Genomic DNA, 15,087 nt, shown 5'->3' on the forward strand with positions numbered 1-15,087 from the left:
CCTTTTTTCTGAGACTAACAATATGCAGACAGATGGTTGCACCTGTAAAAAACTCCTGCTGGAGTCAATAAGGTCCCCTGCTGTTAATCACACACAGTTTAACAAGGTGAGATTGAACTCCAGGCTGTGGAAACAGAGAAACTTGATCGGAGAACTCATAGTGATCACTCTAGATCCCACAGACGAAAAACTACAAGGGGTCAGCTGTGTTGGTGTCTTGATGTCTTCATATCTCAATTTTAAACTTCTAAATTTAGAAGAATTGTTTAAGTAGAATTGACAATTTAGCATATAAAAGAAAAAAAAATCCTTTAGGTGAAAAAGGGTACATTTTATATTTTCTCAGCTAACCAGCAGCAAGTACGAGCTTCAGCATCCTTGAAAATTTTTGTTCAATCCAACATTAATTAATATTTTCTGGAAACTGTGGCAGCTATGGGGTTAATAAAGTGCTGTTTGGTGGATCAGAGCTTCCATGGTACTAGGAACCCTGAGAAAACACTATGTTTCAAAACTCAAAATGCTAGCTCTTTTCAATGGGAAGCTCTGGATGCTGTGCTTCTTTGACACTAAAAATGTTTTTTTAACCTGCTGAAGTCTGGAATCCTACTGCAGGTACGACTTAGATGCTGAAGCATGGTCTTAAGATTTGTTGTGGTATGCAAGCGTGCCTAGTGAAAAACAGTAGTTTTGGGCTCAAAGTCCCAAGTTTCTATTGTCTTCTGGTATTTATTATGGAAAGTGACTATAGAAACTGAGCAAAAAGTCAAGCATATCTCTCAATTTGAATTGAAGAAAAACAATTAAAATTTAATATCTTGGCTTACATTAGTTTTTAGAAGTCTCTAAAGATGAAAATTCAAGCTTTAGCACAAGAAGAGGTTTCCTAAGGTAGCGCTTAAGACTGATTTCTTTTAATGAAATCTCATCAACACCATGCAAGAGTTTTCCACTGTCAGGACACTAAGAGCAAAGTACTATACAGAAAAAAAGAAGGTCATATCCTTCTGAAGAACTGTAACTGTTTCTTTGGAAGATTTTTGTATCTTACATCCAAATTATATGAGTGTTTCTCAATTCAAGTTACTTGCTATTATACAGCATATTTGAAAATAATGCTATGAAGTGTGCTGATTTCCCAAGGCTTTACATAAAATGGAGCAAAAATAAGACACTTGTAAAGAAACAAAAGCTTGACAGAAAGTAGAGAAATATTGTAAAAGTGGGAACCCTGGTATTCAGGGACATTCCTTCTAATAATGAACATGTGAATTCAGTTAGAGTACTTCTAAGAGACTGTAACTAATCAGAGACTAATTTAAAACTAAAACATATTCAACCTAAAATGTAACATGTATTCCTTGTACAAATATGCAATAAATATAATGCACTCTAGTACTGAAATAGAATTTGCTACGCCCTGTTTATCTGTGGCAGAATAGCACCAAATAGGCTTTTATTTTTTTTTTATTTTTTTTTTTTTTGGGTACCGTTTGGTTTTCCTTAAGTTTTCAGGAGGAAAAGTCCTGTGTCTCACAATGTGACCTAGGATGACAAGTATTGTTGAGACAAAGTAACACCTACTTATTTAAGAAGGGTATGAATTGTGGCTTATAGGGTTCATCAACTGCTTTCAGATTTAATTACAGAACTCTGTGCTAAGAATTTAAGAACAGTAAAAACACTCAAGCTTCTGATAAAAAGCTGATGATCCTGAATCTTCCCTGAAACACAGTCTTCATGATGGAGTTGTAAATATCTAAGAAAGAAGAAACTTACAGAACAAAACTCTTCAATAGATTGTAGTATCAAGGAAGGCAAATATATTCAGTTTTGTAATGCTTATGAAAAATTCAGCATATGTAAAAAAGCCATAATGCAATAATGAACATGGAGGTTAATATAAACCTGAAAAATAAACCTTTCTACTTCATAATCATGCAAATGTGTCTTTTGAGATAATCATTGCCATTTACAGACAATATAACACATGCAAAGTCTCTTTTATTGTGCAGTAATACATATAAGAAAAAGTTAAGGGAGCGCATACAATTTTGAACATCTTAATTTCATTTTCTTTAAAACTGTCTTTATGATTTTTAAACAATTTAGAATATATTAAATCTGAACTGACTCAAACAAAACTGACACATATTTTGCAGTTATTTAGTACTCAATATCAGCTTTAACATTCTGCTATACTTACTCAGAAGCAACATTTTTAATTGCATTTATAATACATCAGAAAGATCCCTTTCATAAACCTAACTGAGATAAACTCTTGTGCTTATTTGGCAGACATGTTGTATGGGGTGCATATAAAACCAGCTGTGCTGCATAATCCATCATTAGAAGTAAAAGATTTTATGCAAGTTTATTGAAGGATGAGATTGTCTTGCACCATCCAAAGAACAAGTTATCTTACATCACAATTCGGAATGCACAGAAGTTCAGGTGACTGGATGCTTTCAACAAACCATACTTAGAATGTAATTTTGCTATCACGTTAAGCTCTATATGGTTCTAGCATACAATATGTACTTAATGAACATACTATTTCTATATAAACATACATCTAACATGATGCATCGGGAGAAGGAACTATCAGTTCTTGAATTCTATTATGAAATTTCATGCAAATAAAATTTCTAGAGCTTTTTAGAGATTTGGGAAAGTATTTCCAAATCTCAACAAAAATTATTGCAAATAAGTTCAATGATCCACAGTCACAGGAAAAGGCTCCACAGAAAGACTGATGGTAGGGTCTGTATTGTAAATGGAAATTTATACACAACATTCTTAGAAAAGTAAACATCAACAAGTGAAAAGGAAAATCCACAAGCAAACCAAAGAGTAAGCATATCAACAGCAATATAGTAAGCATGCTAGAGTAGCTTAATGACATCCAGAAACTGATTTCAAGGAAAAACAAAAAATATCAAATAAACAAGACAAATGAAACCCCCAAAATATAGATACACAGAAGATGCACCAAGGAACAGAAAAAAGAATGAGTCTCTGAAGTATAACAAAAATTAGACACATGCATAGAAATGAGGATTTGCATTATGATAGTAAGATACCAGTCTGAGGCCTAATTTACCTTCACTGTCTGACATTGCATGCTGGAAGTCATCCATGATGAAGGCTATATCTCGATCATAGCCTCGAGTCCGTGACTCCTCCCTCATATGTTGCTGGACCTCAGGTAATGAATGGCTCGATCCAAATTGGTCCCTGGTATCTGCAGAAATTGGTGGCAAGGGTCCAGCTGCTGCTCTTGCCATGCCCATAGGCTGGCCAACAGGACTTAGTGGACTCTCTTCCTCTGAGTTCTGCGCTACTATAGGGATCCTTCCCCTGCTTTGGCTAATAGGTAGACTGGTGGGTTTAGTTCTTCCAGAAGGTGCAGCATGGCTAAAGGAAACATCTAAGGGTTCAGCTTCCTGGGCTTTCAGTCTTAAAGAAGAACTGGAAGAATCCCTTTTCAATGACAAATCAAGCCCATACACTGAGGATGGTCTAGATGAGGGCCTAGATCTACTACCACTGCTATAAGATTTGTCTGAATCATCTTGTAACGTGGATCTCATGGTTGCACCTAGTGCAGTCCCCAGGCCTGCTCCAATGGATGAAGTCAGTGCTGGCCCCATGTATTTCTGTTGGTCAGTGATGTTTTTTCTAAGGCCAAAAGTGATATCATCCTGAAGAAGCCTTGCCCTGGTTGTAATTCCCCCAAGTGTTGAAGTGCTAGAAGTCATATAGCTTGAGTAGTCAGGCTCAAGGTCTCTGCTTTCTTGGATAGGTGAAAACTTTGTTAGTTTGGGGTCTATCAAAGCTTTCTTGTGTTTTGATTGCTTCTGGTAAAGGAGGGCTGCTGGGAGCTGCTTAGCAGCCTGTTTCTCAAGGGTAAGCCTGCCTATGCTGTATTTCTCAGATTTTGGAAAATGCCTGTAGCTGCCCTCTGCATGGTAATACTGTGACAGGCCAGCCAGATGATCAAGACTTTCTGCACCTCTACGGAACTCTTGTTTTATCTGGTGTTTCAGAAGTTTGAGCTCATAAGGGTCCTCCATTGGATCTTCATCAGCTTTAACATAGGAATGTAACCTAGAAGAACTCTGCAGTGGTGCTAGGAAGTCTGATACTTCTTGTGCTCTCCTGGCCTCAGTTGTGCGAAGCAGTCGATCTGTTTTGGTCAGATCTTTCTCATGGAGGGTAAAACTGGAACCAAGTCCTCCTGTTCCTTTAGTAAGTTCTCCTATATCATCAATCAGCACGTAATTTCGGGGCGTATGGTGGTGGTCTATATCTGCATAGAATGAATCTGCAGATATGCTTGATATAGGGCTGCTTGCTATGCTGTTTCTCTCATCTAGTCCTATCCTTAAGTCCAAGGTAGAGTATTTACTGCCCAGCTGGGAAACTGCATAATTATTGTCAGTTGAAACTGGTGCTATCATGAGAGGCTGATTTCGAATTACATCATAGTTTGTTGTTATTTTAGGCTCCAAATACAATGTAGTTTGTCTGGGCTTCGGCTGTATCACCATCATCTGTGATGGGAGTTGATATGATGGCTGTTGTGATGGTGGAGGTTGGGCCTGTGGAGTATAGGACATAGTAGCTCCTGTTTGGAAAGCTGTCTGGGTCTGATAGGGTGAAACCTGCTGGTGATATAAAGGCTGCTGTTGGTAATGTGATTGCTGTGTGAACTGAGTTGGTGCTTGAGTTGGCAGAGCAGGAGATGAATACTGATACTGAGCATATGGGCTTGTAGCAGGGGCAAACTGTGTTTCTGGCTGGGTTTGTGGTGGCATAAACTGGTTAAATTCTGTCTGGGGTGCAGTACGTGGTCTTTCCAAGCCATGCTGAGTTTCTATTCTGGTTGACCTCGTATTATTAACTTCACTGTCTGACATATAATCACGCTCTTCTGCTACTCCTTGGAGATAGGCACGCTCTCTCTTTTCTCTTTCTTTTAGTAAGGCTTCTTTTCTCCTATTAATACCCATTTCTAAGTATCTCAGCTTGGCGTCTATTTCTTTTTCCTCCTCATCTAGCTCTGCTTGCTTTTTCCTAAGCTTGGCTGATTCACGTTCAACCAGATCCAATTCCCTGTCTATGTCCTGAAGAATTTTGGCTCTGGCCATAGTGTTGGTCCTACAAATCCTTCTCCGCGAAACTGATCCCACAGAAGTATATGGCGACTGTGTTCCTGCTGTTGCTTCCTCTGGAGGTGGGTTGGGCAGAGTCCTCTTCACCTTCTTTTGAGTGCCCGATGGAGTTATGCTTGAAGAAACTTTTGTCTGCAACAAAAGAAACATGACTGGATCACTGTTCTGGAAATTTGATGGCAATTTAATAAGTGGTTTAATTTTTTTGGTTTTTATGGTATGGCTTTATATCTTAACCATGAACTTTCTCTAATGGAGAGGAAAGCTTGTGTCATCTTTGGATAAGAAGCAGAAAATGTCATTAAAAAAATACCATCAACATGCTAAAGATCAGGAATATAATCAATCTAACAAAATAAGGGTGCCACACACTAAGACTTTGTTTAGCCTAAGACTGAAAAGTTTACTTTATATTCCTGAACCTGAATGGATTGCAATTAAAAAGTTTTTTATTTTTATATGTTTATAAATGAACATGTACAGTGCATGTTAGTGTGGGAGAGGAATAAACATAGGCCTATGCATCTTCCTTCTATATAACATCTGATAGAAAAATATATGTATATTTATAAATGTACATATATATATTCATATTTAAATATGTGTACAATCTGTACAATCAAATAGAAGTCTCTGAGCCAGACACTGAGTGCATACTAAGCAGTTACAACTTATACTGAAATCCAGACACCAAAGGAGGACTTTCTGGTGACAACACATCTGACACAACAGGTAGTTCTAGGTCAATGCTGTAAATTTTCCCTCACCTCTGCTGCTACATAGATACATTTTCAGGGAAGATTCTTGCCTTTACAAAAGTGCTATTATGCACTTTCTTGAGTTCACTGAAGACTTTCTTAACTGAAATTTGTTCTAGTTCCAATGCTACACTTTAAAACTTTAAAAAAAAAGTTAAGCAGCATAAAAATATAGGATCCTAGTTCAGTCCAGATGTCTGGACTTCCCTACAGTTAATGTTGGAAGTGTGATATTCATCTTGATCTAGGGGAAGTATTTACCTTAGACTGATGAGTCATTTTTTGGAAGTGCCTATCTCCCTCCATCAACTAGACACTGCAACTGGTTAAACGCAATCTAAATTGCACCCTAATTTACAACTGGCTTTGAAAAGCTCTTTTTATTTTTTAATATATTTATGCCCACAAAGAATGCAGTTACATTACCCAGTGGGACTTAAATGACTTTGAAACGGTATTCTACCAACCAAGTAGTTTCCTACAAATTTTGCCTTAGTAAAGGAAAAGAGACTGACCTATACACATACACTAAAAAAAAAATCACCTCAGCTATCATGGAATGCAGCTGTGTTAATAGCAAAATATGGAAACACTTCAGTACAGTTTAATAAGGAAAGTAAAAAGAGTATTAACCAACTGAAGTCTTCTGTCTCTGCAGGCAAGGCCGGCACTTTAGCAAGCATTAACTGTTATTAATTAAATATTTGATTTCTTCTGAAACAAATGCTACTTCACTTAGATAAAAAGTTAACAAGATTAATTTTAATTAGGAGTTTATAAATCACTATTTTCTCTATTTATTCTAATATGTCATCAAGAAATGGTGAAAGATTTTACAAAGTGTTGACAACCCTCTTTTGCTACTCCTGTTTCCCAACCTTAGCAAATCACAATAATCAACACATCATTTGTCATAGAACTTTAAAGAAACATTCACTACCTTTCCAAGTGTCATTTAAGCTCTTTTCATCCTCTTCATCTAAATTCCATCAAATTTTGCATGTCTCAGATTTCAATAAATGCAATTTAATTTCAGCTTCCTGTGGCCATTTCCCAAACCCATGTTGTGCCAACAAATCAAAGAAACTAATTTTCTTTTGTTCAGTGTGTACTCATAATCAAAGACAAATTAATCATCTACAGTAGGTCTGGTTGACTAAAAATTTATATTGTACATTCTGTGCAATGCCATTGCTATTTCCCTCTCCCAAGCTGAAAGAGCAATCGCAGATGGTGAAGCAGTCACAGATGGTCACTGGTATGGGGGAAGAGCTATTAATAACACGCTCATTAAAAGGTCTATAATACATATGCAATTATTATTTTCAGGTGACAGTTAATTAGCTGATGAATAAATCCCAGAATCAGCTTAAAATACATTTTATAAAAAAAAACAAACCAAAACAAAAATCTTGGTTTTATATCTTTGTCTACATATAAAGAAACTCAGACTAATAGTACAGGAAGATGTACCACTTGCTTTTGAAAAAGTACTGATAACCTCTAGTTCTTAGCTGCTATCCTCACAAAAGGCAAGATTTAATTATTTTTACTTGATTTTATATTGGACTCAGAAAAAAAAAAATGCATTTTTGTATTTTTATTGTGCTTTTTTTCTTCTTCCTGGATATTCTCAGCATCAGTCATATTAGCATGTTACCTGGGAATTGCTTTAGTAGCCTGAAGAGATTTCCAACTGCAGTATTTTGACCGGTAATTTTAGAATAGCTTTTAAATTCAGGGTTTGCATTTTGTTGCATTTGTTAATCAGCAAGGAAAAAAGAAAAAGACAAGTAAGGGGTGATCTTCACCAAATTCTAATATCTTTATCACAAAGAATTGGGAGTGGAAAGCAGTAATTGTGCTGCCTAGCCTTACCCCATTATTTTTGGTCCCTGTAACCCATGTATAATGTTACACATACTTTAAAGCATCCAAAGATGGGGCAGAAACCTTCAGAAGACTATTCTGGAGCCAAAAAAAACTATCAAATACAGGTAGGCAATCTTAGGTTTTGCAGTTACTGGTCAAAGTTTATGTTGTATGTCACGCAGGTGATTTTAGCAAGCTCCCTGTCTAGATAAGTCATGAAGTTTTCTACCCTGTTTTATCACATTTTCCATCTTCTTCATTCTTAACCATTTGCTTCTAGCCTTCCACCCTCACTAATTTGTCAAAGTCATTCTGTGTTTAGCAAATTATCCGGCTAAATTCAGACTGCAAACCTCAAGAAGTAGTTTTTTTCTGCTTCTTGTTTCACCATGACCACCTTGCAAACATTATTAGTTTATTTCTGACCCCTGTACATGGTGAGAATTCTACACGAGTCTGGGACATCCTGTCAGGATGGACATAATGGCAATAAGATCCACTTCTGAGGCAAAACTGACTTTACTGAAATAAGTCCAAAGCTTTTGCTGGAGATAAAGATACAGATATGTTCTCCCCAGTAATACAGACTAAAGAACTGAGGAAGAACTATCTCTTCATAATAAAGAGGAGAAAAATGCACTCCTCAGTCTTGCAGTTCAATGACAAGATAACATCACAGTGAGTAACAAAAACTACTGAGCTGAAGGTTGCATGCAAACAGATTTAGCAAAAACCTTTCTTTTCTGGCTTGCCAATACATATATAAATCTTGATGTGCTTTATCTCCTGAGTTTTAATTTTTATAGGGCATTTGGACAAAGGCTTATGAACCCCATTAAACTTTGTGGTGACTCTGGAACAACTCCTTTGAAGATGATCAACCTATTCCTTGTGAATATCTGTGAAAATATTTTTTCTACCCATTTTTTTCTCTTCCAATTTGATGGCTTTGCCCACAAGGTCGGCAAGACTGACCCACTACAAGAATCAGTTAAGCACTAGAAAATATAATGATCCACTGCTTTTACCTGTTTTAAGAAGATAGTTTACTCTGGAGGACTCAATAGCTCAGGAGATTTGTGATGAATTTCTACCTCTAAATACTGTTTGATTCTAGTTAATCAACCTTTCTCCTCTTCTCAGATGCATTTGTTTCAATATGATATGATGCTGTTCTTGCATCCTCCCATTTCTCTGTTCATCTTGTCATACTTGCATATCAGCTTCATTTGCTCAAAGAACTGGGTGTACAACTCATGTACTACTTGTGTATTTTCGATTTTAGTAGCAAATATGTAACCCTCCTTACTAATTTTTCTTTCAACATTTTCTATGATCACAACACAAACAAACTTAAACTTCTTCTTCTGACCTCTTCCAAGCTGACAAAATAGACCTGCATCTATACATGTTTTTTGGTACCAGTAGGGGCAAATCCCAAAAAAATGTATACACTATGCAGTGGTAGGACAAGGGGTAATGGGTTAAAACTTAAACAGGGGAAGTTTAGATTGGATATAAGGAGGAAATTCTTTCCTGTTAGGGTAGTGAGGCACTGGAATAGGTTGTCCAGGGAGGTTGTGAATGCTTCATCCCTGGCAGTGTTCAAGGCTAGGTTGGACAAGGCCTTGAGTGATATGGTTTAGGGCGGGGTGTCCCTGCACATGGCAGGGGGGTTGGAGCTTGATAATCTTGAGGTCCTTTCCAACCCTACCTATTCTATGATTCTATGATTCTATATATGCATATGCACAAACCAATTATAATTGTAATGACGGCATCCTTATTAGAGTTTGCCACTGCCTATCTATGTAATAGACAGAGTGATGTCAGACTATGTACAGATTGTGATGCTATGAAAAAACAAAGGTAAAGTGGGTCATAGCTGAAGCCAACACTCTGTCACAGTCTTCTGAAGATGCAACAGTATGGTGGAAAGCCTGTTCTACACTCCAGATAAACAAAACCTTACAGGGTAAGGTTTCCTGAACCATCTGGTGTTGACTTGCAACAGACTTGAAACGTCAGCAGAAAGTTGGCTGCACTTTGTACCAAAAATCAATGGAAATAATATTTTCTGCCTTCAAGCAAGGACGATGCATTCAATATGCTTGGTCACCAAACTCATGATTAGCATCAGCTTGAGAGTTGCATGCTGCAGATGTGTTAGATTAAATTACTGGCAATAAATTGTCTGCATATAGAAAAGATGTCAAGCAGTGGAGTGACAGAAATTATTCTCATATTCAGAAAACAGGTCACTTTATGTAGGGACCAATGCAGGTTACTAAGGCAGCAATGTGGCGGAAGGTGAAGTCTGTGATGCAGCTCTTTGTGTTCCAGCTCTCATACTTGAGAACTTTTCATCTATCAAAAAACTCACCAAATGAAACCCTTCCAAACTACAAATCACACAGAAAAAATGCAATTGTAATGAAGCCATTTAGCTTATGAAGGTTTGGTATGTGTTACTTGATATTACAGTATGTGCTCTTCATCATTAGAAACACATCAATAAGAACAGTTAGAAAGTTTGGTAATTCATTATATTAAACAATTTACTTCAAAGAATCTAAGAAAATCAGTTACCATACATAAAGAACCTTTTGGTAATTTAACAGTATGTTCAAAATTGCTTCTAAATGAAACTTAATTCCAAAAGATATTAACATAACACATTAACATTAGGTTACTTCATTGTAAGTATGGGATTCTTAACTTGCACCTTCTTGTAGGATGCAGAGATATTGGACAATATTTTGTAGCTTGTCTTCTGCAAAGCTTGACCTGTGGACCATTCCGGACTTAATACCGATTATGTGGCAACCACTGATTAGACAGGACCAGCTTTGTTAGCCCTTGGTAACAAGCATTAGAGCAAGATAACTGAGAAACTTCTCTCCACTGGCTGACACAGGGTCACTTTTATGGCACAAAGAACAGAGTGTGGTCTCAACTCAAAAGGTAAAAGGAAGCAGAAGAATTGTGCATGGTAAGGAACACATATTAAAGCATGTATTTATAAAAGCTGGTCTCCTCAGCAGTGCTGAGAATGGAGTAATACATGTTCTGAACAAATTCTAACCATCAGCAAAACCCTATCAGTCAACCTGTACTCCCTTGGTTTGTCTGCCAGTGCTGGCAAGGGGAGTAGAAAATTAATTTGATGAGCTGAATTTGGCCTTGTTTATGGGAGGGAAATACCCAGCTTTATGAGTAATATACTAGAGCTTTCTTTTAACATAGCTCTTGTCTATTTCTTTTCTGCAAGAATTTTCCTCTAGGGACTAAGCAGTCAGGCAGAAAACTAGTTTCTAAATCATTACACAGCAACCCTGAGATGCCACTCAGCCTGATTTTCTCTTTCATTTCTTTTTGTTGTTGTTGTTTTCAGTCCTTTGGAGTGAAATTTCTGTTCTGTTAAAAATAATATAAAATTTTTAGAAATAGTCTATTCCAAAACAGCCATAATTTTCCAGATTTTTATTTCGTGTCAGTCACTCATTCTTCAGTTGAGCACTTCTGTACTTTCCATCCTTTTACTCCTTTCATTTTCTCTGTGAAATTGTTTGAAATTGCCATTTTCACTTCAAATGCAAGGGGAACAGCACAGTGCTCTTCCCAACAGCTGACGTGATATAACTTTCCTCAGCTAAACACATAAAAGACCATATGCTTCTTTTGATCTCGAGAGGAGAAAGGAGAAGTTCAATGGAAATTTGATATGCAAAGTACAGACAGATGTGAATCTTACACAGTAATTTTCAAAGAAATCTAAACCTATGTTTCATCTGCTTTATGAGAGTAGGCATAATAGTTCTCAGTCATTTGCATAGGAGAGGCAGTTTTACATAGACTAACCAATTTGTGATTCATTTGGAACAAGACTGACAACTTTTGCCTATAAGGGCAATGGGACATTTCCCTCCTCAATTTATATTGATAAAGATTAGGAATAGCAGTTTAAATCAGCAGAAATGCATCAGTGGAAAATCAGCTTGTGAGAAGAATGAAATCCAGTGCTTTGAAAATTTGACTTTAAATAGTGTAACTGGAACAATACTCCATATATGTGCATTTCACTGATCTTAGACAACATCCACATTATTCACAAGCTCATGTTTTCATTTCCTCAGCTTCTATCTACAAACAATTTCTATAATTTTGTTTTCCTGCTTACTGGAGACAGAGCAGTCTCTTTACCAATTTCCCTCAGTACAATTCACTGCTGTTTGTTACTTTTTTCCTCCCATAGTTCAAGCCTTTCATAAAAGGAAAACATTTCTGGCTAACACATACAGCAACATCATCTTCAAAATTCACCTGGAAATAATTATTTTTTTTCTTATTCTTAATTTGCCTCTGCTATTCTTTGCTGTTTTTCTTTGTAATCATATTACTTGTCTTTCCAAAGTCTTGTGGGATACAAGTTTATCCAAGAGATTCACTGTTCAATTAATATTAAACATCGACAGAATCACATGTATCTCAGCTGCTCTAGCATGGGGAAAAAATCTCTGGCAGATTGATTCAGATGATGGGCTAACAGAAAGAGTTAAACTGTCAGAGTTGAGCACTGCTTCTGCATCAAAATCTCTGTATGAAATGGGCTTAATATTTTTTCCCACTATTCAATCTCCAAAAAAAAAGAAAAAACAAAAAAGAAAAATAGGAAAAAAAAAGGCAGAGGAAAGGGGAAAGGAGAGGATAACAAAAAAATGCTCTACTCAAACCAGAAGAACATGGTCAGAATATCTTCGAATGACAAATACAGATTTCATACCATGCTATAAATGTCTTGAAAACACTGCAGGAAATATAGAGCTGCTGTTAGGCAATATCTACCGATGCTTACTAAATTTTTGTCTTTGTATGCTTTATACTAAAATGGGTTAACACTTCTTAAGCATTTTGTTTATATATCTCTATATTAAAAACGATCAAGGGAGTTCACAGAAAGAAAATAGTATTCTACCGCTGCTAAAATACTGTGGGTTTATTACCTACTCCAGTTAGTACTCTGAGTGCTGTAGTACTATAGTCCTACTCCAGGACAGAAACCTGAAGGTGCTAAGGAATTCAGAATAAATACTTTTGTCTGTGAATGAAAATATTCCCCTACTTGTAAATTTGAAGAAAGTAGTCCTCTTTTTGTTTAAAAGACAAAAGAATACAAATGAATGGATTTATCTAGATGGTATCTTCCTTGTGATTCATGAAAGTTTCTGAAAAGGAGTATTCTGAAACATATTCTGCTTTGACAGTCCACAAGATTATGAAATAAATGACAAAACAGAGGATGAGGTATACAGAACTATGTACTGCATAACAGTAAGATGGAAAAGAGGAAGATTCAATATCTGAAGAAACACTAATGGCAAAGCTAGAATTGCTATGAGGTAGGTGCTTAAAAAGATAAACACAAAGCCTGTAGATTCATGGTGACTATACTATACTGTAGCACAGCATACTACACTGTAACATAAGTAATGTTTCTTAATCACTCATTACTTCTTTCCCCCCCATATTGTTTCACTGACAGTTTAAGAGAAGTTTTACATAAATACAGAACTGCGAATACTCAGAACTTCATAGCCTAACTTGTGGAAAGTTATAAAAAGTTCTATGAAGCAGATGGACCACTTAATGACTGTGCTAGGTTAAAATACAAATACTGTCTGCCCAAAGTGCCCCCTGTCTCCAGCACAGCCTGGTTTTGGATTAACTAACTAATGACACTAGACTGTGCCTCAGTAATATGTTCTGATACAGAGGCAATGTGATTCTGCCACTGGTAATTTAAATCAGTTATATTAAAGGGTATTTTGCCAAAGTATTAACTGTTAGCTTCAGGATCATGAAGCTGTGACAATATGAAAAGACATCAGTCATCTTCACTTTGGAATGACAAAGTTCTTAGAATAAATCTTTCACATATAATACAACATCCCCATTATGGGCTCATTCACTCATAGTAATTAATAATATACTGTGTCTCATCATGCAACACACAAATCATTATGTGTCATTCCCCTCAATCAGAATAATTAATTCTATTTGAAATTCAGATCTCATCTATGAAAAATTTTACTGGATTATAAAGTCTTTTCCCAGTCAATGAGAACAAACTTTAAAACCTCTTCCTTTGCAATCTAACTGAGAATCCTGGCCAGAAAATGCTGGTGAGAAAAATTCAGAACAGTTTATACTTATCAGTAGGATATGCATATGCTGAATTAACACCATCTGTTTCCAACTGGTATCAGACTACTTTGCAAACTTTTAGCCATAATAAAAAAAAAAAAGAAAAAGAAAATGAAAACCAACACCAAAACCTCCTCTATATCTGAAAGCAAGGAAATATTAATTGTTTTTTACATGAAAACAAACAAACAAAAAAGGTGTGAAAAAAATCTTGGCTTTTTCTGCCTCTCCTTCACTACTAACTTCCTCCAAAGAATGGTAGCTGACAGCACTCCACATGCTGTGCCACAGCCCTTGTTTATTCGCAAGAGTGAGGATTCATCTGCCCAAGCGCAGACATGATGTAAAGAGCTAATCTGAGCTAGTCCTCCAGACTACTGAAATGAAAGCAAGTGCCATTTTTCTTCAGCTCACTTTATCACACCCATTTCTCTTACTGACTGTAGAAACAGCCACATGTAACACATGTCACCTGTAAATGTCTCAAGACACAGGAGGTCAGTCCCACTCCTAGGAGCTGCAGCAGTTTGAATTCCTGCTTCTGGCTCCTCGTGTAGGATCTGTTCTCTAGAAGAGCTTTAATCCTTTTCTCTGTACACCTCTGCAGTTCTGCAGAAATGACACCTCTCCTCAGCAATAAAAGGCTTTAGGTTTGGCTCAGTTTAATCGTTCAGGCAGTATTTATTTTATTCTGCATTCATGATGCTTTGCTTCCCTGGTTTAAGATTAAAGATGGCAGAGTGAGCAGAGCCCTAGATTAATCACTTACTCTAAAATGTGTTTTTTGCTGGGGAACAATGGCCTGTAACTCCTTCTGTAAAACATGGCTTAGACTAACTCACCAAGTGCTTACCTGCTTAATTCAGGCCTTTCCATACACACCACAGCTAAACCTCCTCTTTAGCCTGAGCAGGTCTTCTGCTCAGCCCTGACTTGATTCATACTGCTGTGCACCCGAAGAACAATCTGCATCAAATAGCCTTCCTCCTCTTTCCAAAAGTGCCTTTAAATTTACCAATGCTACACATTCTACTGTAGAAACACACATTTGCTTTTTCAGTTGTGTCAGGATTTTC

At 36.7% G+C, this 15,087-nt stretch overlaps 1 protein-coding gene across 9 annotated transcripts in view; it reads right to left on the minus strand.

Moving 5' to 3' along the window:
- PCLO (piccolo presynaptic cytomatrix protein) overlaps positions 1–15,087 on the minus strand; it is a 362,414-nt gene that overhangs the window by 149,747 nt on the left and 197,580 nt on the right. For all 9 annotated transcript variants that reach the window (XM_061352212.1, XM_061352216.1, XM_061352213.1 and 6 more), the window contains exon 7: positions 3,104–5,309. In XM_061352212.1, the coding sequence (XP_061208196.1) occupies positions 3,104–5,309 (2,206 nt within the window). The remainder of the gene's footprint in view (positions 1–3,103; positions 5,310–15,087) is intronic.

This window comes from Neopsephotus bourkii, unplaced genomic scaffold, assembly GCF_033783945.1.
Source record: "Neopsephotus bourkii isolate Nb327-2 ecotype Australia unplaced genomic scaffold, CSIRO-AGI_Nbou_v1 NB_638, whole genome shotgun sequence".
NCBI lineage: Eukaryota > Metazoa > Chordata > Aves > Psittaciformes > Psittacidae > Neopsephotus > Neopsephotus bourkii.